We start from the raw sequence: 25759 nt of genomic DNA, 5'->3' as shown, positions 1-25759 counted from the left end.
ACACAAGTGAAGATAGATTTAACAACAAGCAACCTGATCCAGACATAATAAATTAAAAAATTAAAAATAATTAAAAAGAAAAAACAAGCACACCAAACAAACAGAAGCTTATAGCCATGGAAAGATTATTTCTCTACTCAAAGGTATGTGCTGTGCCTCTTACAGGGGATGACACATTTTGAGAAGAGCAGGGAAAACACCAGGATAGTTAAACACAGGCAATTCATCGTAATGCACAACTCGACAGCAGAACCACTCCAGATCTTCTCATCACAGGATCAAAGGGCACAAGAAGAACAAAGTGTCAGCTAAAGTGATACGAATGACCAAGATGGAAGAACACAACTCATTTCAGATACAGAAATGTTTAATGGCGTTAAAGTGCTACTTTAATGGGGACCATATGCTAACATTTAAACACAATTCCACTGCACTGCTAAATATGGTTGTTTTTATTTATTTTTTTTTTATTTTACCTTTTTGCCCAACCCTACCTAAAACAATAAAATAAAGTCTAAAGGACTGAAATTAACAACCCATTCAAATCAGCAATAAGTTATGAATTTTATAAAGCATTTTTTTCCTCTTCTTTTCTTAGTAATGAGGGGTAGTTAAATTACTTAAGGATATACAAAGTTTCAAACAATGCCATAGGTGAGAACTCTATTAAGGTTTTTAAAACTTGGAAAATGAAATAATCCTGGCCATTAAAAAGACAAAAAATAAAAAAGCAAAGCCCTCAAAGTGCAGGTTAGAACGCTCGTCTCTGAGAAAATTAGAAAACATTTGCTAGAACAGCTCTTAACAGCACCTGCACAGGTGTGATGGCAAGGCCCTTGGGAACAGGACGTGCAGTCAAAAACATTACATTAACGTGAGAGACGTGCTGAGCTTAACTAGGTTAACTACTGGACTGGAACTTCAAAAGTCAGCAAAGGGAATGATTCTAAAAAGAAATTTGAAGAAACCCTCACCAAATCTGGCCTTCTGCAGCTAGCACAGCCTCCATCCACTGTGTGCACGGCAAAAAGCATCTTTGCATTTCATTGGGTCAAGTGCTTCATCAAAACAGAGATCTTCTCGTGGCATAAATTCATATAAAAGACATCTAAGGTTTTGTATGGACAAGCTCTAAAAAGACGCATCAGACTTGGGGTGTTTTCTCTCCCAACACATTTACAAATGTTTATCAAAAAATCTCATCAAATAAAAAGGTCATAGTGGCTCAGTATCTGGGCATGACTTTCTGGCATATCACCTCTTCTGTGTGCTGGTTTCTTTCTGTCCTCAGTTGGCTGTGTGCCGGCGTATGGGCACGCATCTACCGGGAGATCTGCTGTTGGTGTCACAGCCTGAGGCATGACACAGCCCATGAAGTGCTGGTAGATTACAAGTTGTACCCCTTGCTTTAGCCACGCATCAGAGGTACTTGCTTTTTAAATGACGTCCAACAGAAAGCTGAGCTGAATGGTATTCTTTCCTGAACATCTCTTTGCTGCCCCTCTCTCTGGGCACAGAATGAGACCTTAATGTTATTGTTGATGTTGTTATCCCTAGGCTACTTATGTCCTCAAAAATTTCCTAGTACATTACAACAGCATTGGATGGTGATAAATTGTAGGACATGGTCCTTTTAGGACCACAAAAGCTCTTCAGAAGGGCCTAAATTAGGTTGTTCAGCCTGAATGCAACATACAAAATTCTGACATTTCCCAGATCTCATGACAGAAAGAGAGGGATGAGTCTCTAGTATCCTCTTTCAAACAAATAAATTCAAAACAAAGTGTTTTGTCACTAAGGTCTATATCCAGGTCCCACAGAAACAAATGGTTATCGCTGACTTCGATGGGACTACAGTTTGGTCTAACTTTTTGCCAGCAGGAATTGGAATTGGTAACGTGACCAAATGAATATGTGAGTTTCTTCCTTTACCCAAAAGGTTTTATTTACAGGTCTCTCCAGGACTAGTTGTCAATGTGTCATTTCTGAAAGAGGATACCGGCATCTAAGACCCACTTTGATCACCCCAGTGAAATCATTCACCCTGCACTGTCATCTCACTTGGTTCTAGGAAGCAAACGAGAGCTTGACACTGGCGCTGGAGTAACCCTCGTCACTCCCAATACTCTGCAAGCTGCTGTGATCATCAATGTCACTGATGCTGGTTGTGCTGATATTGTCCACTTCTCCATGGGAGAACTCTGTGCTTTCAACGTCCACTTCAATCTCTTCTAAAAAAAGGAAATGAGAGAAACACACACACATTAGCACCACAAACACAAACACCTGCTCCTTGCAGGTCAGCAAAGCTGCCAGGACTCCCTAGGTAGAGATGAGGCAGCAGTCTGGCAGGAAGACTTTCAATGCTCTTTCCTTGAAGTGAGATAGGCTGTGGACATGATTTATAAAAAGATAAGCTACCAGCCTGCAGTTTTTCTTAGGGAGTTTGCAAAGGGAGCATGCAGGCCACATTACCAGCATAGGTGGGCCATCCCATGCACTGAACTTGTTATTTTATCTCTGTTCTTTGGAACTGTATTACCCCAGTGTTGGGGAAAAAAAAAAAAAAAAAAAGAAAGAAAAAAAAAAAAAAAAAAGGATAAAACAGAGCATAAGAGAGAAAACAGAGCATGAAGTTAGCCTTGTACCATGCTACTTGCTTGGCATCACTTTCTGAAAGCTGGGATCACAAATAGAGGGCATTATCATGAAGATTTGGGTTATTTTCTGATGGGAGAACTAAAAGCTTAAATCTCTTTTTGTAAGAAGGAATTAGAAAGCAGTATAGGGTGCTTGGCTGTCAGTAAACATTGAAACACCTTCTGTGCCTACCTAGGATCCACAGCTGACATGTTTCAAAACAGAAAATTATTCAAATTAAATTAGCTATTCAGATGACCTCTATCCAGTTTTAATTGAGATGAACATATAGGAAGCTTGGAAAAGAAAGGGAGGTGGTGGCAGAATGATTCCTGGAATTTTAAGAGTCAATTTGCTTAGTTTTGTTTGTGCTTGGTTACACCACAGTAAGCCTGACAACAGGAAAATACACTGGAGGGAATGAGAAGTTAGATGTCGTCTTGCTGCATGCTTTTTTGATGCCAAAACATAAAAAAACAAACAAACAAACAAAAAAAAACCCCACATATATTCCATCTTTGACAACAAGTATTTGGCTACCATCTTGTGACCACAGCCGTTTATGTTTTTGTAAGGAATGCTTTCACTTTTCAAAGAGCTCATTAGAGAACAGGTCACATTAAATGCCATAGGAACCTGTATGAGTTGACAAAAGCAATGCTTCTTCCAAACTATTTAATTAATGCAAAAGACAAAAATTTTCATGTATGCTATAGAATCATAGAATCCCTACAATTGGAAGGGACCTTTAAAGGTCATCCAACTCCCCTGCTGTGAACAGGGACACCCACAGCTCTATCAGGTTGCTCTGAACCCCATTCAGCCTGATCTTGAATGGCTCCAGGGATGGGCTTGCATCACATCTCTGCGCAATCTGTTCCAGTGCCTCACCATCATTCACCATAAAAGACTATTTCCTTATACAGAATCTAAATCTCCTCTCTTTTACTTTGAAACCATTTCCCCCTATCCTATCATCACAGACTCTGCTGAAGAGTCTGTCCCTTTCTTTCTTGTAGCTCTCTTGTAGATAATGAAATGCTGCTATCAGGTTATCTCAAAGCTTTCTATTCTGCAGGCTGAACAGCCTTGACTCGCTCAGTCTGCCCTCGTAGGAGAGTATGTGTGTGTGCACATGTATGTGCATACGTGTGTGAGCAAAATCAGTAGCCTAAATACCAAAGGTCACAGAGAAGGGCATAGTTGAGAGACAAGAAATGGATCTGCCTCGTGCTCCCTCCTCTCAGAGCTCTGGAGATTCACCAGCAATTCAGAGACACCCACCTCGCTCAGAGTCTGAACGATCAGAGGAAATGGTAGATCCAATGCTGTCCATTCGTATTCGCTCTATCTCCTGAGGACCCTGTAGTTGTTCCAGTCTTCTCTTTAGAAATCTTTGTTCTCGTTCCAGGTTCTCAAGCTGGTGTTGGCTTCTTCTCTCGACCTCTTCAAGTTTCTGACATGATCAAATACATCTCAGTAACAAGTTTCATCCTTTTATCTTTCCCTCCCACCTCTATTGCCCAGCCACCTGCTTTATTTAAGACATTTTGAGATCCTAAAAGGATTTAAGCTGCAAGAGCACTGAAAGAAGCTGCCTTCCAGGTTCCAGAAGCCTCTCTTGGCAGTTTCTATGCTACCTCTTCACAACTTTTCCAGTTTCCAAACTTGGATAAATCATGTACATGGGTATCAAAAGGCTTTGAAGACAAAGCCTCTCTAAATGAAACTAAGTGTAGCAGCTTGTGGGTCATTCTGCACGGGTTCAGCCACCTGCATTACCAAGAATGTCCACAAAGGGGCCTCAATTCCCTTAACCAAACCAATCTACTATTTGTTATATTTCACTGTAACATAAAAACGTGCCCTGGGAGCTCCGCATTCCTTGCTGCATGGTTTAGTAGGATTTCTCAGAAACAGTTTTCTATTTAGTGAGTGATTTACATAACCTACTACAGATTTCTTTGATCACAGCTGGGAAATCTACCAGGGCACTGTTCTTTGTTTCCTACAACAAGCACATTGCATAAGGAGGAGTCATTTCAGGCTAACTCCGTCCCTCCAGCAGTGCTTTTTCTCCTTCACCACCCATCCTCCCTCCCACTATCCTGAGCTACGACAAAGGATTCCAGCTTTTTCCAGATACTGGCAACGTTGTATTTTCTTTTCATGCTTCACTCTGCCAGAAGTGAAACTAGAAAAGTGCTGGGCTAGCTGGCTGCTTCACGTATGAAACTTCAGTAAGCCAACCCTGTCTCACACTCTTGAGGTTTTGTGCTAATGCTTCAGCAATGGAAACTTACTAGCACAACAGGAAAAAAAAAAAAAGTAGCATTTCCCATCAAAGTGGAGTTACTCAGCAGTAAGCATGTTTTTCTTCTAGGAGCTTCTGTTGTCAGTGGCTGACCACAATACAAAACAAGACCTTTAGTCTAATCAAACATTTTCATAGCTAACGGAGTTCACCGTGGACTCTTCAAACAACGTGGCCTGCCATGATGACTAACAATTACATAGGGGCAACACTTACCTAATACATCTATATATTAAACAAAGGTGCTAACATCCTTTAACACAAAACCATTCTCAGCAGCAAGAGAGAGCAACCGAATTGCACTTCCAGTGAGATGGAAAGAAGCTGGGAAAAGCAGCTCTTACCTTGATATGTGCTTTGGCTTTGTTCAGCAGCCCAAGCGTTGTGTGCCTGGTGCAGTCTGGTCCTAGTGGTATCAGAACTTTTAAGCGTTCTAGACACAGGCGGAGGTGAGCTCGGCTGCAAGGGGAGAAGAGGATCAGAGTTAGCTTCCAGAAATGCAATGTCATTTCCTTCTCTGTTTCCATTCTGTGAGCCACTTTTCATATTTCCTTCCCTTCATGCATCACAAGATTCCCCACAGGTGCCAGGACGAACTGCCACTAAGCTATTTACACTGCAAACAGCATCTGCTCACCAATACTTGCACGATTGCTAACCCCTGACAGACACTGTTTATTCTCTTGCTGTCTGAACTGATAATCTGATTCAGTGGATGAACTTTGTGCAGACACAAGGCACAATCTGTACTAATATCTTAGGGGTTGCATTTCCCTCGGCTGCTTGCTGTTGTACTGAGAACTTTGTGAGAGCACTTTCAAATGACTGCTACCACTGCACACTTGTGCACTGTCAGTTCAGGGTCAGTTCAGGGACATGTGAACCAATCCAAGCAACATTTCTAACATTTCTTTACACAAAATTTGAAAGAGCAAAGAACAAAACTAGTCAGCCTAACACACCCAAACAATCCCTGCTGGCAATTAAGTGGCCCAAGCACTGCACTGGGCCCAAGTCTGAAAGGCTGCTGAGGTGCAAGGTCAGAGGGAACAAGAGAGCCTGAACCCCTCCTCTGGGCAGCCTGCTGACCTTCTATCGGATCTCCAAAGAGAGTCTCAAGCACAACAGCATTGCTGATGGTTTGAGCCATTTTCTGCAGAATGTGATATGTGGGGAAAATGGTTTGGGCAGCAGTGGCAAAGCACATCATCCTCAGGCTGCACAGGAAAGGCGACCCTACAGATCCTCCTCTGTATCACATATGCAGGAACAGACAGTAGATTTATGGAAAACTATCAAGCGTGGGTTGCCTTTTTCTCCCCCTCCCTTTTTCTTTCTCAGACATTAATGATTTATGTTTAAACTTGTCATCTCAATCAATAACACAATGACATCAGCTTCACCATTCACATGCAAGAAACACCAGTGGAAAAGAGTCCTGAAAGCCTATCCCAACCCCTGCTCATACACAAAGAAACTGAATCCTAGCCTGATCCAACTCAATACAGGGGAAAAAAAAATAAAGAGCATGGACAGTTCATTTCCATTTGTTTTTCAAATTCACTATTTCTCCCAGTTTGAAAGGGGTGGGGGAGAAGAGTCTGTAATCAGGCAATTATGTCAGTGACAAGCAAGGATGATTAAGGGTGGAAGGGTCAGGGGTTTTGCTGATGAACTGTCAGCACAGAGGAGTGTTTGCTAGCAGTGCTGTAGCTGGGAGCTCCTCAGTATTTCTATTATAAATCTCTTTACAAAGGGTCCAGCATTCTGTCTCAAGAGGAGCCACAGGGCTGCGTATGAGCAGCAAGGCCCTTGAAGAACATGAGTTTTTCATTAAACATTAACAACAAGGAGGGTGAGAGCGTCATAATAAAAATAAATAAATAAATAAATCAAACAACAGGAAAAAAAAAAAATCACATCAATCTCATCTCTTCCTTCTGCAGACTGCTCCAGGGCAAACTCTACTAACTCTATTAATATTAAGCACATATGGCTAACATGAGCTTTACCTTTTTGATTTTTAGCTACCTAGAAGCTCATCTTCAACATACAGGCTGATCAACAGGAGCTGCGTGCGCCCACTGCAGGTGCTTTGCCCAATGTGGTCAGCAATGAAAGAGCAGTGCTGGTTTGCTGGCACTTGTCGTCCCAAGTGACACCAGGCACTGCCTGCTGGCAGAGCAGGGACTGAGGAGCAGGGCCAGCTCCATTTCATAGGTACAATAGGAAATAAGTTTGGGAAATCAACACCTGACCAGTTTCAGGTTTATCATGGTGCACTCCTAAATGCAGAGGGAAACGCACAGTGCATTTACAATCTGAGCCCAAACACTGGGTGGAAGGGGAAGGCCCTGCACCAGGAACCGTGGTTCTAGGAACAGAAATCAGCGCTGAGTAGGAATGAGCACAGACAGGATTGCCCAGACAAAGTTAGGCGGATGGCACTGTGACCTGCTGTGTCAAAAGGGTTATTTTGTGCATTTGGCAAAATCAACCTTGTCAGGCATCTGAAAGCTGCGTGCAAAAATCCAACCATTTAAAGAGAACAAATGCTGAAACTCTAACTGGATTGGTCTTGCTTCTGCCCCAGGACCACAGCACATCAGAGAAAGCGGCAGCACCCTGCAAACAGGGGCTGGAAAGTGAGCTCCAGAGCCTTCACACTGAGCCATCACATGAGCGTGTTGCTTTCCAAGGCTCAAAAGCATCAGAGCAAACTTAGCAGAGCCTGTTTCAGGGTGAGAGCAATCACAAGCCTATTAATCTTCCTTATCAAGTTGTGTAGCTGTACCTGGGCAGCCGTAATCCCAGAGTCAGGCTATAATAGGAATCCCTTTCCCACATGCTTACCTACAACATGGCTTTGACACCGCTGCAGGCTCTTGCCTGCAATGAAAATGCCAGCATTGTGCAGGCTCCAGACAGAGCCTGCCGGCTTTCCATGTAAACCTCTGGGTTATGCCAATATTTGATGCATCTGCCAATATCTGGAAAAACAAGCCTAAATGCCCATATTGTTATGTAACAGAGAAACAACACAGGCTGGGTACAGAGGGCTGCTGCCTCTCACCGCCCTGATCCCAGGAAGAGAAAGGAGGACAGGAGAACTTCAATTCTAGTTCTTCAACTAGAGGGAACTGACCCACAGCGAGCCATTGGGGGCTGCTGATGGGAGCGAGGGCATCAGCCTTTGAGACAACAGCTCTGTGGCTGTGTGCTGGGCACATGCTGCTCTCCCCTTTCCACCTTGTGCTGTGTGACAGCTTCTGACTGTATGTGAAGCATCTACTTCCAATAGCCCCCTCAGTTCTCCTCCAGCCTGAGCCCCTGTCCTCTCCCAGAGGAGCCTAGCCCTCGCTCCACATTGCCCCTGCTTGCACTTGGCTTTGCTCGGCTGCAGAGGGCTGTAATTTCACAGCCTGCTCTCCTCTGTGGCTCCCAATGACATCATCCTTTCTGATTATATAAGGTACTGGGAGGAAACCTTTATTTCTGCATGCTTTTTGCTCATAGCTTCAGCTGTCTCACTGCACAACCTGCATCCAAATCCCACTGCGGAAACTGGGCTCCCCACTGCCTGAATCAAAACTGCAGTGCAGGAAGTGGTTTGGGTGCAAATACATAAACAAACAAATAAATAATTAATCCCCATTTCCTTCCCCCTACTCTGCCAGAGACATTTCTGAGGGGTAGCATTAGGAGTCAGCTCCGCACCACAGCCTCCCCTGTGTCTGGGGATTGCCTCGCCCCTGCCCCACAGAGCTGGGGGCATAGCTCCTAGCCTTGTACTTGTTGGCCACAAAGGGCCTGGGAGCCCACCTGCTCTCAGTGCTCGAGGAGCCTTTTTAGGGACAGCACTGCTGAGCTCAGCCTCTCTGCTTGAGTTGTCTCTCTCCAGATTGCAGCAGTGACAGCACAGCCATCGGGTTCAAGCAGATACACAGCATCCCTTGAATCTGCTCAGTACCCCTTGGAGAGCCCAGCCCAGGCTAACTGCAGCCAAATCTACCAAGAGATCTCGGTTCCAGTCAGATTTGGGCAAGTCCCTGAATGTGAGCATCCCTGGAGAGACTGCAGCTGTTCTGCTGGTACAGGCTGTTTTTTTTCCTTCCCCCCCCCCTCCCCCCCCATCTTCTACCATTGGCAGAAGCAATGGAAACAGAGAGAAGAAAGTTTTTCTGCCTAGAAGTCATTAAACCACGTGCATGCCCAGCTCTGAAGCAGCACTTTACAGGACTCAGCACTACCCTGCAGCCAGGAGCTGCTGAGAGACTGTGCTGAATCAAGGCTGGAGCATGTGCAGAACACACACAAATGTGCACAGGCACACTAACACAGACACTGCCCATCTTCAGAAGATCAAGCCTCCCTCCCAGCAGGAGATGACCAACAGCATTTCAAAATGCTGAATTCCAGTTCTTATATGTTGAAAAGAAGAGCATCTGAGGGAAAAGGAAAGCACTTCACAGATATTTCTGTACTATGCCTGCAGGTCTATAGGGCCGAAATTCAACAATCAATTTCAGCTTGTGCTCAACATTAAGGATACCAAAGCTCAAGGCCCACTGAAGCGGGATCAGACACCTGATATCCAAGAGAAATTTATATATATATATATAAAATAAACAATACAAAACCAAAAAACCCCAAGAAGCACTGAAAGCATCAGCACAAGGAAGATCCTAAGATGAAAACGAATATGGTCATCCTTCCCCTGCGCTTTCTCTTCACCTTTTCAAAGTCGAGTCCAATTTAACCCTGAAATTAGAAACCACAAACTTTGTTTAGATTTCAGAGCTAATAGATGGCTTAAAAAATTCAGAAGGGATCGCTGGTTAAAGAAAACAATTCCTGGAGCGACGCAAGTGACCCCACATCAATAATTCATTGGACCAGAACAATTTCGAGATAAAAGTAATGAGAAACACATGCAGAAACTACTGGACAGGGAAAATGGGGGAAAATAGTTTCCTCCCATAAACGATTCACAGGTCAGAAACTCGCTTATCTATAGCAGCCATCACAGGACAACGGGTTTTGCCTTGTGCTCATTTCTAATCCTTCCCCTGTCCGCAGAAGGATCTGACCCCTGCCTTCACGTCTCCAGAGAAGGAAAAGGAGATGCTGCCAAGTGCCTGAATCAGAAACTGAAAGCCAGGCGGGCGCTGGGGCAGAGCCTGCGCTGCTGCAGAGCGTTATGTAAGCACTGTGAGCGCTGCGCTGCCCCAGCCTGCAGCAGCACGCACCGCTCACTGCGCAGCACCGCCGGGCGCACGCTGGGAAGGAAATCTGCTGCACAACGGCGCCGTAAAAGCCCATCTTCTCCACCTGCGCTGTGCAATCATTCATTCGGTCGGATTTTCCATCAGGTCTCTTTATGTAGTTATTTGTGTTTTGGTGCTCACTCCAAGCTGAACACAACACTCGCTCACCGCCTCTGTTCCCTGCCATTCCTACCCACGGCTCCTCAGTGTACATGAGTGTTTGTATTGCAAATGTTAATAAACTGCATCATGAGAAAGTAATGGGGAAAAAAAAAAAGCCTCCAGACTTTTTTTTTTTTTGTAAGCCTATCATTCGGAAGAAACAAAGAAATGAAACTTGAGTAATGATAATAAAAAGCCTTGACAACATGCTGTACATAGGGATTGAAGGGAATGAAAACATTCTGCAGGCAAAATGTTCAGCCTGATCTTAACCAGATCAGATCTGTGTGCAAATGCTGAGAATTAACATGCATTTAACTGTGCTCTCAAACCAAGGGCAGACGAAAAAGAAACCACAAATTAAGAGACCTGTAATTAACAGTATTAATAACAACAGCAATAATAAAACCAACAAATACATTGAGGTAATGCAGCTCTGCCACGTAACACGCTGCCCGACAGGCAGGTAACTGGTGCTGCGTATCTTGAAGCTTTTCCCCTTGAACTAGAGGGCTAAAATACAGACTACACATTTAAATTAATACCATAATAAAGTGACCATCTGTAATCCCATGACTCCCAAAACTAGGATGCTGAAAAGAGTGGCAAAAGAAAAGCAATGAATACTGGTACCCACAGTAATAAAAATGATGCTGAGAAAATATCCTTTCGGAAGGTGCCTCCTCTCAGCTGCTTGCTAGCTGACTGCTCATCCTTCCCTAACCTCTCTCGTCTTCAGAGGGGCCAATGAGAGAGGCTACAACTCAGTAGTAAAAGATCAAGCATAGCAGCCTGCACTTTGCAATGAGAAGGCGATGACAGCAGCAGAAGTGGCCATCTGCCCAGCAGAGGAACTGAGGTAAGCAATGCCTGGCATTTTCTCTCACCCCTTCATTTTCACCCAGCCCGAGCACCATGCTCTCAGCGCCTCTTCATCAGTTTCTCCTCTCCCCTCGCAGCTTCCCTACAGCTTTCTGCCTTCCTTTGGAAGGCAATAAAACTTGGGCAGTTGTTAAGAGACATCAAATAGCAACAGATGCTCTGGAGTAGAGTCTATTACAATTTATCAAAGTTAATCTCCCCCTGAAATTATATATCAAGGGTTCATTATTATTGATCTTGGCCATTACCCACAAAGTATTTTTTAATCCCCGGTGAATCTAATTAACTGAACTTCGGCCTCACATAGCACAATATACAGCACTGCCAGATAAATCCCTGTCGGGCTCAGCTGTGCTTGCAACTGTCCTAAACCCTGCAGCCACCACAGACTGTAAATGCTCCACGTCCCATTCACTTTCTGACCTATTTGCTGCCAGTACGGTCACATCCAGAGTCTCTTGCACGAGAGATCATTTGGCACCGACTTTCTGATTGTGCTCATTCCCAATGCTGCAAGTATCACAGTTTCACTACCTAGCAATAAGATACGGTCACAGTCCTGCATTTGTCTATTGAGGAACACGCAAAGCAAGCCTTAAACATCAACGTGCAGCCCACTCCAGTTAATTATAAATAGTCTGGTCTAATAAATCTCCGGCTTTCTTAAAAGGCAGTTAAAAATAGAGCCTTGCTCTTGAAATAGCCAACGGTGCCCTGTGCCCCCATTCCCACTAATACTGGTCTAATCACCGCCGGGGACACGCACTGCACTCCTGCGTGGTGACACCGCTCCGAGCAGAGCTCCATGCCACCAACGTGCCCACGGAGCAGCTGCGCCATCCAGCAGCAGCCTCACTGCAGAGGCGGCAGTAACCTGCTTTGCTGCGACCTGCGGATTTTCAGCTTTACTGCTAGAATTAGGTCAGTGGCAAAGATAGCCGAGATTTTCCAAACTCGCCCGCTATTCTTGATTGCGTTTGGAGGGTTTCCTGGCTAAGCACCACGCCTGTGGAAAGGATTGCCGAGGTATTTTGGGCTCTCGCAGGGTTTCTGCAGTCAGTGGTTGAGAATTGGAGATGCTCGCACCCAGAATCTCCAGCTGCCTCCTCCAACGCTGCACACCGAGCTTTCCTGGTGGGACCCACCTTGCTTCGCAGGCATGGTATGCCTGAAGGCACGCTGCTAGCACCACGGTGGGAAGAACCTGAGATATCAGCTGGAGAGCAGCCCATTCCTAACCTAGACCTCCCTTTGGGTCTGCAGCAGCAAAGGCACAGAGAGACCTCAAATCACAGAATTGCCAGGGTTGGAAGGGACTCCATGACTCCATCATGAATCTCCAACCCCCTTCCACATGCAGAGCCACCAACCTCCACATTTGATACTAGACCAGGCTGCCCAGGCCCCCATCCAATCTGGCCTTGAACACCTCTAGGGATGGGGCATCCACAACCTCTCTGGGCAGCCTGTTCCAGCACCTCATTATTCTCTCTGTAAAGAACTTCCCCCTTGCATCCAACCTAAATCTTCCCCCCCCTCAACTTAAAACCATTTCACAGCCTGTTTTTTCATAATACAGAAAAGACCCCAGACTTTGGTGACCACTAAATATAGTCAGGCTTTAAGCTAATGACACCACTGCAGCTGGTGTTGCAAGAAGCAAGCACTTGTTAGATATAAAGTTGTCCATCAGTCAGAGAGCAAAGGATGCTGCCAACTTACTATTTGGGAAAACACCTTTCCTCTTTCCAAAATAATGAGCAGGAACATACCAATATCAAGAATACATTCTGTGTGGTGCCAGTTGTTATTAAGATAGGACAGAGCTTTTCCAGCATATGCGTTTCTTTTCTCATATTGTATTCCAGTTTCCTCACCTCACGGAAGCAAAAATAATCTTAATTCCTAACAAAAAAGAAACATTCCAAGAATATAACTGTATGCAATATTTGTTTACACAAAATTTTTTTACACCCGAAGGAAAGCATGTGCTCTTCATCTAACACCACTCTGCACTGTCAGAAATATTTAAGGAGTCATCAAACGGCCGCTGTACCTCTCAGGTACAGAGTGCATGCATCTGGAACAGAGGAAGCAGTGCATGTAATTTAACCTTGTAAAATTATTGTAAATTTAACCTCAGACTTCCCAGGGAAAAAGAATTAGCAGCCAAGGTCGTTGTAGGATATGTGGTTGGACAAAAGCACAGTAAGTAAGAAGGAGAACATAAGAGACCCTAGCACTGTCCTTCCTATTGGATATATATTTTTGCACACAAACAACAGTATTTCAGAAGCCTAGGAGTGAGCTGGCATTAAGCACCAAGCAGCTGTAATTTAAGTTAACTCCACGTGCTGCTCAGCAGGAAAACCTGAGCAGAGAAAGGCGCTCCCAGCGTTACTGCAGCAGGTGGGCTGTGTGCTGAGCTCGCACGCTCCAGGAAAAAAAGGGGCTTCTGAGAAGTGGCATCAGAGCACAGAACACACCTTGCTCCTGCTCACCTGGTGTCATGTGCTAACACAAACTCACCTGCTCAATACTGTTCTTCCAACAAGGAGCAGGGCCTATCACCAGAAGATTATCACTATCTGAAAATTATATTTACTGCAGGAAAATTATAACAATGTAAACTTCAGAAGAAAAAGCAAAACCAAACTAAACTTACACCCTGCCCTTTCCCTTTACTACCTCTGACACCTTCCTTGCATTTTCTTTCTCTTCTGTGGGCATGTCTGAAAGCAAAAGTATGCAGGACTGCTCAAATCTCAAACAAGGAAGAAGCACAAAGCTGGCCACTTGAAAACTATTTCCTTGGGCAAGCAGTAAAACAGAGTACATCTGTAAGAAACAAAAATTGCTCCAGTGTTTTTTTCAGCTCAACTACAAAACTCCTAATGCTTCCAAAAGCTCAGTCACTCTGTTATATGCAAGACATTCTTCCTAGTGCAATCCTAGCTGGAGAAGATCAACAAGACTCCTGCCTTGCTCAGCAATGCCACAAACAGATATAGCTATTATTCCCCCAATCCGAGAACAGCTGCAGATGAGTAAACTAACATTTGTGGGAGGATTACTGCCTGGCGCTTGCCCACCCTGTGTTCTCCCAGCAGGAAAAGTTAGGATCCCACCTGGGAACAAATCAAACACTGGAAGGTTTGTGGTTTGTTTTGGAAAGGAAAAGGGGAAAAAATTAAAAAAAGAGGAGGAAGAACACCCAGTCCTCTGGTGTTGGGGGAACTGGTTTCCATTTGCTCAACTACCAAGCCAACATTAAAAATACAGCCACACAAGCTTACAGAAATACCTGCAAAAGCACTGCATTATCATTGCAACCACATCAACATTCCTTGTTGTTTTGTAGAGCTAATGATCCCCACAGGGCCTCATGAATTGAAGCATTAATTAGAGCTTTGTGGTCAGATATTTCCTACATGTTGTCCCATCCTAAGATCACTCCTTTGTTTAAAAAAAAAAAAAAACACACAAACAAAACAACAACAAAACCCAACCCACTAGTTTTAAAAAATAACAATTGGAAGAAAAAAAAAACCAAACAAACCAAAACACAAAGAAAACCAGAAACAACTAACAGGATTTTCTACCAACCATTCACCTGGGAAGAGGCAGCAGTGGGCTGCCTCTCGAAAAGCAAAAGGCATCTCAAGAAGCACAGACTGTTCACTCTGCCCAGTGCTACGCCAATCAGGAGCCTGCAGAACCTGCACGCATTCTCATGAAGAGTAAAGCAGCAGCAAAAAGGGGCCAACATTTCAGCCCTCCCCACATTCAAGGAAGGCTTTGTAGCAGGCAAGATGCTGAAGTGAGAGTTGGGAGAGCTGTGTGCAGCCAGCCTGCGTGACCTCAGGTAAATCCCTCAAGGAACTGAAGCATGCACCACACATCCACAAAATGGAGCTAAGCCTAATTCCTTCACGGGGCATTGCTAAGCTAAATCCACTCTTGTTTTTCAGGTGCTCACATAGCTTGGAAATGACACTGGCGTTTGGAGACAGCAGGACACTTTGGAAAGCTAATTCATTCAGGTCTCTCTGCTAGTCAGCAATACCCAAAGCACAAGATGGCCATGTTTTTCAGAATGCGTCAATAACCCCTCATTGCTTCTCCCCAGATATGCAGCAAAAAATGTCTTACAGCTGTCCCAAGGAATTCCTAAAAGGGAATTTCAACAGAATTCAGAGCAGCCAAGTCTGAACGGGGACTATGAGGTGAAGGCTGTACTGCAGACTTTGCAATCAAACAGTCACAGAGCTTTTTATTTCTTTATAACATCTAGTTTCTCATGTCCCGCTGTTAATCTGACATGCCCAGATTATGATTTAGGCCCCATAAAATAAATAGATCAGAGTGCTTCAGACATCGCATGATCATAAAAAGAAAACTAACAGTTCTTTCCTGTGTTTTAAATACAGATGTTGCACTACCTTATGCTTGGGATCTGTTGTGGGGACAGAAGGCACCTCACTCCCAGGTGCTGGGATTTAAAAGTCATTGAACATCACCAGAATTGCACTGAAGAAACTCCAAGGGAACTCAAGCCTCCAGAGGGCCTTAGCATGCTTTCTACAAGTACAGCACAACACAGATTTCTCTTCTCCCCCCTTAGCAACCCCTTCACTGAAATACATCCCCATATGTGCTTCTCCCAATGAACACCAAGCCTGTAAGCTGCTTTTCCAAGCCAACAAAAGTTTAAAAGAGTTCATGCTGTCCAGAACAGTATCTGCATTTTTTCTTAGGGAGTCGTATTACACAGAATATGCTTTGGGGACATAGCGTTCCCAGGCACTTTCCTACTTCTTTTGGCATTAAAGTTGCTCATCTGGGTAGATGAAGTGGCAAACGTGTACTGGGAAAAGGGAAGAGGAATGCTGGTGTTTTTTCCATATTCCCTTATCTCCTCAGAATTCCTCTTCTGGCATCTAGCATTTATTATTGCTGTGAAAACTGATGACTATATTCAGCATCCAGGACTCTTCCCATTAACACAGAGGCACTCAATTTCAGGTGTTTTTTTCATTCCTAGAACAATGCTGAAAACATTTTCTTAATTAAATGTTAGGAAAAGCTTTCCAGTGGTACCAGCAGTTGATCGATGCAATTTGGCTTCCCTAGGCAGCCTTGCTGTCAGAAGCTTTTAGCACCACGTTAGATAAGCATCTGTCAGGTAAGGGTTCAGATGGAGCTTATTCTCCTCTGGGGCACCAGATGAACTGTGCAGGCCTCAACCCCATCTCTGACAACGTCGTGAAATGCTCTGTAAATTGGAAGGGTGCAGATTCCTCTTTTAGGCATAGGTCTGAGCCAGCTGCAGAGGCACTGCTCTGAATCCCTGGAAAGCAAAGGGCAATTTTGCCTCTCTGAGCTACAGCTCTGGTGAGAGAGCAAGACTTACTCTGCAGTGGCAGCTCTCGCTGCTGTGTGCAGCTGGGAAGGGGCAGTGATGCCATGTGTACACAAATAGGCAGCCAGAGGAAAAGAGAGAACCAGGAGACATCTGCAAGGCAAAGTTTCCAGTACCAGCATGCATCAAATCCCTGCCCTACAGGTTGGTGAGGATAGGACAGGAGAAAGCAAACACCGAGAAGCTCTGCAGATGCTGTGACAGCATTTATGACTTATAATTTTCCAGATCAGGTTTGGCTGAGGAAGAATCAGCTGAAGAGAAACGTGCACTACAGCAGGTAGCAGGAAACAGGAGGGAGGTGCCAGGAAGCAGAAGTCACAGCAAGCAGTGGGTCATCAGCACGTCCCAAGCTAGATGAGAAACAGAAGGAAGCAGGGGGACCTCAAAGATGCTGGCAGCATAGTCTCAGCTCCACTGCTCTCACTCCTCCTTGCCTACTGCAGTTTTTATTGCACAGAGAAGAGCAAAGATCCCCCCAGTCAATGGCAGAAACTAGCTATGCTGCAGCCACCCCTGCTAGCTTCTCTGCATGCAGTTCAGCAGCTGCAAGCAGGCAAAAGAGCAGCCAGCTCTGAGGAGTGCCAGGATCCAGGCTATGAGAACACTGGAAACAAACACAGATCAAAGGGAAAAACCACGCTGTATACACAGCTGGGATTCTGCCTTCCCCTTTTAAAAAGAAATGGGCACATAGATTTTAACTGCAAGCTCTTTGTGTGTTCTTGCACGTAAACTGGGTGCATCTGTGCAAGCGCGAGCACTCACCCTGCATTTGGCCTCCTGACATTACTGAAGTGTAGCTAATGAATGGCATTCTCTGAGCTGTATGGAAGATTCCCACACAGCTGGGCAAACTGTGACTGGGCAATGCACAGCTCAACCTGCCCTGAGGAGAAAAGCCAAGTAGGTGGGAATTAAAGACAGGGAAGATACAAAGCAATCTCTTTTTAACCTCTAATTCCTGCTACGCAGCTCCCCTTCTCAGAACTCAGAAGAATCCCCCCCCCCGAGTATCCAGAAGGAATAGAACCCTTCCTGTCGAAGAAATCAGCTTTGGCCTTGACAAGTTACAGTGAATTACCCCAACTGTTCGAGAAGTTGTGCCTTCAAGTAGCACTGGAAAGTCCCTCCTGAGAGAATAAGATGCAGGACATACCACCCTGAACCTCCAAGGTCATGGAGAGCCTGAGCAATCCTTCCTGCATAATCCAGCTTTGAGTAGAAAGAGAGAAGAAACACAGCACTGCTGCAGATGAAGTGTTGGCAGCTGTCTGCACTCAGGTCCTGAGACACTCTGGCTAACCAGAATCTTCACAGCTGGGGTCAATCCCAAGGTCCTCAGGGTTCATCTCACCTCTGAGCCCTCCTGCTCTGTTCCCTTTTTCTCCTGGGCTGCTCAGAGAGAACTCTACCCACACAGAAGCACCAAAATAGATTCTGACATCACTCCTGTCCACATACTCCTCTAATAGGTATGTGTTTTTGCTAGCCTTTACTCTTATAAAAAGATGTTTGCCCTTCCTCTAAAAATACATCCACTTATTCACACGCAAGGGTGGCACCCATCAACACTCTCTCTTCATTGGGGAATCACGCTCTGAACTGGACAGCAAGGCATTGAGTGCAGGAGTCCTTGGCACTGCTCTCTAAATGATCATGCACAGCTATTGCACTGCAGGGACAAGCAAAGGGAGCACTGGGTACCCAAGCAAAGGAGCAAGTATTTATTTGAAGGTCATTAAGAGCTATGCTTCTAAATGATTCAGATGCTTTTAAATATTCCACCCTAGCTCAGCAACCAGTCGCCCCAGCGATAGCAGGCTGCACTTCACTTTATAAGCATGACTAAGTTGTGTGCAGCTGTTTACTACCTGCTGTGATAAAACCACACCCCTATCAGACACAGCGTTATCAGCTCGGACCATACATGAACTCACTGATACTACTCACAGACTCTGCTGAAGTAACCCTGCATTTCAAGCTCAAGTCCTGTTTCCACTGGAAGTTTCAGTGCATGAGCTTTTTGTATCAATTTCTGCTGTGCCTCCACCTTTCCCTCAGCCCCTGAAGGGCAGAATTTCTTCTGTATGCAGCTACAAGATTGCTATGCAAGCGCTACATTCCCTCTCCTGCCTCAAATTCTGCAATGCCCGTCTGTGAAATCCCCCATTCGTAACAATCCCTTCTTCACCTTGAAAATTCTGGTTCTCAAACTCCTGGGCAAAAAAATAAGTGCAAAAGGCATCTGGCAGAAGCTTTTCATTTTTCTCTAAGTCATGCATGCTGCTTTCTGAACACATTCTCAAAGGTAAATAATTAACAGGCAAGAGGGACAGAAAATCTTATTACAAAGCTAATGGAAAGCGATGCTTAAGCAGCAGTGTATACATAAAGGGTACCCTCAAAAGACAGCCATTAATTTTTTTGATGGTCTATTGGGCAGAAGACCTGACTCATGCCACCATGCTGAGATCCAGCAAATCCTCAGCATTCCTCCCAACTCAGAGGAATCCCAAAACTTTCTATGAGATAGTCTGCATCTGGCAGGTTAAATGCCACCTTTCTGAAGGGGGATACTCTCATTTTGCAAAGGCACAGCAAGGATTTACCAAAGAGCAAGCAGAGAGTGCTAGATATAATCTGTATTTCTACACAAATTCAAACTCTCAAGACACACAGGGAGGCAGGTTATGATTCCCCTGGGTCTCCATGGTGTCTCCCCATCGCTATGTTCTGGCTTGGCCCTGTCTATATTATCCAGTGGTTTTATGGGAGGGGAGGGAATTCCTGACCCTCGGTTGCACGCTGCCCATTTAATTGTTTTATGGTTGTCTCATGTGCTCTTTGGGAGGAAACCTGCCTGGTCTGTTTGCCCACAGCTATGCAAACTGCTCAGCACTGTTTGCAGCCAGGCAACCACAGCAACAGCCAGGCAAAGCACTTTGCTTTCATTTCCCAGGCAAGGCTGGGAAAGTTTGTTGCACACCTGCTCCCAAATCAAGGGGCTAAATCATACAGCACAGAGCACTGCCACTCTCCTGCAACAGCAAAGGTACTTCACATTGTGCCACTCTGCTCCCTCCAAATGGGAGCAGCCTCAAGGGCAACCAGACAACATCACTCAGCATGTCCCAGCCCTGGGCAAGGAGTAGAGGCACGTGTCTAACTCTTTGCCTCCCCTTATTGAAATATCATAAAAGGATACAGATTCTCAATGCTGTAACATCCACAACAGGAGAATGTGAAAGTTTCCTACCTACATTTCCTATTCCACATGAAGTTTTCCTTTGCTTATCACTGGGCTGCATGGGATATGTTGCTAGAGTACCTTAAACACATGCATCAGAAACAGATACAGATCATCACATATGCACAGCTGCGGGCAACACTAGCTTCTACCCCAAGTGTACCGAGCATTGAAACTTGCAGTCAACACATAATCTACCTCAAAAACTATTCCTGTTACCTTACCTTCTCGAGGACAGAAAGTCCCTGAGTGGTATTCACTAGTAATGCTTTCAGGCCCATGAGCAGCAGTAGTCACTTGAACAAGACAAGTTGTTGTATCAGAATTTCTGGCTCTCGACACTTCAACAAACAGCACCCCATGAAAAAAAAAGAATTAAAAAAAATAACAACAAACCTGCAAAGTCTCCAGAGGCACACTTAGGAGAGATATGGCAAGTACAGTACCCTGATGTGACTGAAAACTGAGTTAAGAAAGCTGAATGCTTGACTTACTGCTGAAGACCAGACTCTTGGCCTGGTTCAAGCTCAGTGGTTACAGGGTGGATTGCCTGGTCTTAATTTTTTGAGCACATCCATAAACAAACAGAGTCGGTTCAGCCTGAAGAAAAACCCCAACAACTGTGGCAACAGCCCCAAATAAAATGTGAAGAACGCATATTTGGGAAGAGATTGAAGAACCAGAGCTGGCAATGACAGCCTCCAAATTAGATATCTTCTAAGTACATCTGACTGCTTTCATTACACATCCACAGAAGCGACCAGACCCCCTTCTGAAGCTCTGAAACAGGAAAAAGCCTGTAAAGTACTACTTGATTCCTCTTTTATTCACTGCTCTGGAGATTGTAGGTGCAGGATGCTGAATGCCAGAACTCAGCCAGCAAAAGCAGGGAGGCCTTGCTGTAAGAGTGAGTATCCTTCTTCTGAGAGTGGGGTCTCCATTCTGGCAAACAAAAGGACAAATGAATTCTCAGCATCGAACCATTCTAGCCAAGGCCAAGCAGACTGTGCTAACATTCCTTTATATACTCTGGGGGAGAGCACACCAGAAAGTGTCCCTGTAACACATCCCAGTTGAGACGGGGTTTGTGATACTGTGTGACAACTGGCATACGACAGCGATTTTACTGAGCAACATGGCTGAAACAGTTTGCTTTGAGATAGTTTATTCAAAATAGTAGTATTGTTCTTTTTCCTCTTCCTTCTCTATCTGCTATTGGGTTCATAGGGGTAGTGGAAAGATCTGGGAGCAAAAAGGAAGCCATGCAGGCATCAATTCCTCAATGCATTGCTTTGATTTTTTTTTTTTTTTAAACAACAATAACAACAAAAAAAACCCAAATAAGCAAACAAATACTGAAACTTGAAATTCTAATATGAACAGTGCTGAAGAACTTCCAACAAAATGAAGATTGCTTTGTTTCCTTTGAATTTTGGCATGGAAACTAACTTTCCCTTTTCAGCAGCTTTACTCAGTTCAAGATGTTCTGCTGCTCGGCAAATGTGAAACAAAGCCTTTGCAGAGTTTTGACTCTGTGAATTGCAACATTGCTTTTGCACAAGGGGACACTTTGCATGAACAAGTGTGGGGGTCAAAGAGATCAGATCCCAGTCGCAGCATCTGACTGCTGAGTTCCTGAAGCAGTGCAGGAAAGTAACAGCACTGTAGCAAAAGGCAAAGTGACACTAAACAACCACAACTGAACCTGAATGTATGCAGGATCAACACCTCTCTGATAACCTTACTCCACAAACTAGACTTCCCTTTCTGAAGGTTAAACAAAAACAGGCATGGTAGTGTAAGTTAAACCAATCTCTTAATAGAGTGGAACATCTTTCAGCTCATTGAAAATTGTTGGTCCCAGCTGAAAATGAATACATCTGTCATCCAAACAGCAGTTGAAGACAGCTAGCTACCTCCAGCTCTTGTTCCGTGCTGGCCATGGAGACAGCAGGGCTTAGCCTCAGTTCCCACAAGGAGCAAATTGGATTGTGGCACGCTCCGACCTTTGGATGTGTCAAAAAAAGATGCATGCTCAGCTGCGTTGGCCATGTTTTGACTGCAGGGAACATCACAGGTTCCAAGCTTTATAAATGTGGAAAATAATATGTACTGTCAATGTATGCTAACATGAAAACAAAGACCACTCCAGAGAACAAATGAAATTTACTGGATTAGTTTCTTGTTCCAGCTCTCCTGGATAAATAGCAGTGAATTCAACACCACTTTGATTAGTTACTTCAAGACAAACACTGATCAGATTGCCTTGGCAAGCACACATAGCACAACAAAAGCACAATCAGCCCTGTTTACTCAGAGCCAACGAGGATTCACTACACTTTCATTTCCCTTCCCTCCATCTTCCAGCCTAGACAGCACATCCACACTATTTAATACCCAAACTATCTAAATGCAGCAGTGCACTGTGTTCTGTAGTTAAACGCTTCCCCCCCCCCCCCCGCTGATACAGACACCCTCAACAAGCCCCTGTTCTGCAGAAAGAGAATCAGATTGCACCATTGCTGGGAGCCTCAGAAAGCCCCATGTTTCAGTGCAAACTGACCCAGGTCATGGTTTTCTCCCCAAAATTCAGTAGGTTTTTCCTTTACCTTATTTGCTACCTGAACTATGTAAAATAGGATAACTGTCAGCTTTACATGAGAGACCAACTTGGAGAAATCTCTGCATTTAACAGTCTGTCTCATGTTTAAAATGAGAATGTGTGGGGGAATCACAGAAGGAAGATCCAGATGAGAGTCAGAAAGTTTAAAAACTACAGTACTTGACCACTGCTGCACGTGTCCTCTTGCTTTGTTTCTGATCATCTCAAAAGAGAGGATCTTACAGCACTTTACTTTATGCTTTCTCAATAAGCTCACAACATTTCAACTTGACTTAGAAGTAGATCTTCACTTTGCTCGTTTTTTGTTTTAAACAAGTTACCTCTTGCAGAGACCAAATCTCTGATATATCTGAATTCAGTGGTTGTCCCAATGTCTCTTTCCATCCTCAGATCTATCTCTTGAGCTACATTATTGTTACCAGAAGCAAAATCTCCCCTAATAACTTGTTCCTCGCCCAGTTACTCAGGTTTGTTTCACTTATTTCTACTATATTATAATGCAATCATCACTAAAACAAATAGGTCAATCTAGAATATATAGAAAGACTTCAAAACAAAACAAAACAATCTGATCAATAGCTTTGTAGACATCTCTCATTCCACCAGGAGATGCGACTTGTCTGACAGGCATCCCCACGTGGGTCTACCAGAACTGCCACTTCACAGAAGAGCAGGAAAGCCACTCTGTGCTGCGTACCTTCTCCTCGCACCACACTGACCACATCCTTCCAAAACTGGCTTGTGTCTGAAACGTTCACAAACAGCAGTTCATTCTGCTATAAGACACATGCACACACAAATTAACTTAAGCCTGAAGTTCGTTTTTTATACCTTTTGGAGAAAATATTACACTATTAGAGTTTGTATTTCACTCACTTGCTTTACTGTGTTTTCTTTCAGAAAACGATGGGGGTATTGCTTAGGAATCAGTTTTTGGTTGGCATGTTAACATACTAAGAAGTACTATTTTAGTTATGCCTTGCAGCATACAAGAAACACAATTCTGGCTTCGTGCTTAAATGCAAGCTATGACTCATCCTGGGCAAAGGGAAACTGTAACACATACCCATTAAATAAAAAACACAAACAATTTTCCAACATGAGGATTAATGACAGATAATAACTATAAATTAACTTTAATCTTTCATAAATCAAACAAAGCCCCTTATATAAACGTCACTGCAATCTCTTCAGACAAAAAAAAAAAGAAAAAGAAAAGAAAAAAACAAAAATCAGTAACACATCAGAGCAGAGAGAGAAGTCACTGCAATATTACAGTTAGCATTCGGCACCAAATCAAGCACCTCCTTAGCAGAACCACTCCAGTGCTTATGAAATGTTTCCATACTTAAGGGGCAGCTTAAGACATTGCTTTAGTTTTTGAAAGCATATTTTTAGTTACTTTTGGACAGCAGGAGTTAGACGATCCTTCAACCTGATGCACTGAAACTTCACAGCTCTGCAGAACCGAGACCAAGTTACAATTGCTTATTCAGAAAGGAATAGGAGAGAATTGTGGTTTTGCACTCATCTCCTGCTACTGCTTGAAAGAAACTAATTGTTGAAGGGGTTAAATCACAACTTAACTGAGTAGAAGGCGGCTGCTGCTCACAGACAGGAGGGGGGGAAAAAAAAAACACCAGAGTCAGAGACCTAATAGTGGACAATTTTGAAAATTACAGTGTGTCAATAATGGAGATAACAGTGAGACTCAGAAGGAATAATCTCAAATAATAGGGAAAATGAGCACCTGCCAGTCACAAAGCCATTAGTATCTGGGCTTTTATTTTTGCCACAGTTAAGTCTGGGGACACTGACAAACTTAAGAATGCTGCAAATAAAACAGTGAAAATCTAACTGGGAAGCAATCTCACTGACTGGGAAAACACTGCCATGGAGTTTGAAAATAAATGTTTCTAGTACAAAACTCACTGCCCAACTGTTGATAACAAACACTGCAAACCCAATACAGCCACTTCGGGGTCTGGCTAAGTTTGCCCATGCTACAGCCTGATCAGCTGCACACATCTGTATTAAGAGATCTCACCCACAGAGTTTGAAGCTCACTGCCTGCCCTGCAAGCGTGAGAACAGAAAAAGATGGTCACACACAGACTGGGCCTATGTGAAAAGACTGGGGTGGTACAAGCAAAGATGGGGACAACTGTGCTCTAAAGCTGCGCTCAGGGCAAGCAGCATTTGCTGTAACAATTAGATATGCAAATAAGTACACTGAAAATTAGTGACGGTTTACTGTTGTCATGGAGAAAAAAGCAACCTCCATTCTGGGTACAACCCATTTTCCTTTTTTTGCTGGTGAATAAAGCTGCAGAGAGCACTGGAAAATCCACGGGCCAACACTTTTTAGCAGAACCCTACCTGAGATCAGAGAGGTCAAGGCTCAAGGGAAAGCAACATAACTGAAAAGAAAATCTCCCTGCATCACCCTGGAAAGGCAGGGCCATGACAACTCTGTAGGCTACCTCCTGTAGGAGGTACAACCACAGTGAGGGAGAACTCACCCACACCATGCAACACTGCTGCTTAGAAGGCCCAAATGCATGGGAAACAGAGGGCAACATAGTATATAGAGTACTCAGCTCCAACTCTCTTGATGCTATATGGGAAGATACTGCCTGAATTGAAATGCACAGCTGGCCATCCTTCTAATACCCCCATCCCATCATACGAGGGCTGCTAAAAGGAAAGAAGAGGCAATCAAGTAATTTAGACTCAGCTTTCCCACCCTGGGGGCTTCTTCACAGGAGCAGCTGGCCAGAACACTGCCTTTGTTCCAACAGCCACAAAAAAACACAAACACTCTCCCCCCCTACAAATCCCTCAGAAAAGCCACCGTAAGTTTATAATGGAAACCCTGACACAACCTTAACTATGGCATCCTGAATGGAAGGCGATAATCTGATCTGTGTGTGAATTAACTCCCCTTGTCTCAATGGTATTTATCTTACTTTAACTCCTGTTACAAAAGGGTTGAGTCATATAGCAGAGCTGGCCAAGTACCAGAAGTGCAAGCTTTGCTAAAACTCCAGATTCAAGGATAAACAGGCTCAATCCTAAAACAGGTTAGAGGAAAGACTCTCCACAGGCGCGCTGCTCACCAGACCTCAGAGCCTCTGGACAATGGCATTTGCTTCTGTGCTGCAGAGATTATTACAGCCCAGCAGAGGGGCGGGAGGGAG

At 44.3% G+C, this 25759-nt stretch overlaps 1 protein-coding gene across 2 annotated transcripts in view; it reads right to left on the bottom strand.

Annotated features, from left to right (window-relative positions):
- Positions 1 to 349: 349 nt before the first annotated feature.
- The window catches only part of MXI1 (MAX interactor 1, dimerization protein), a 53891-nt gene continuing 28481 nt past the window's right edge, over positions 350 to 25759 (bottom strand). For both annotated transcript variants that reach the window (XM_042863708.1, XM_042863709.1), the window contains exons 4-6: positions 5299 to 5413; positions 3925 to 4096; positions 350 to 2231 (exon numbers count right to left, since the gene is read on the bottom strand). In XM_042863708.1, coding sequence (XP_042719642.1) covers positions 2068 to 2231; positions 3925 to 4096; positions 5299 to 5413 — 451 coding nt within the window. In that variant the 3' untranslated portion in view covers positions 350 to 2067. The remainder of the gene's footprint in view (positions 2232 to 3924; positions 4097 to 5298; positions 5414 to 25759) is intronic.

Source organism: Lagopus leucura, unplaced genomic scaffold (assembly GCF_019238085.1).
Source record: "Lagopus leucura isolate 7727_CA_CO unplaced genomic scaffold, USGS_WTPT01 Super-Scaffold_741, whole genome shotgun sequence".
Taxonomy (NCBI): domain Eukaryota; kingdom Metazoa; phylum Chordata; class Aves; order Galliformes; family Phasianidae; genus Lagopus; species Lagopus leucura.
The sequence above is the reverse complement of the archived record's forward strand: the minus strand, read 5'-3'. Positions and strand labels throughout refer to the sequence as shown.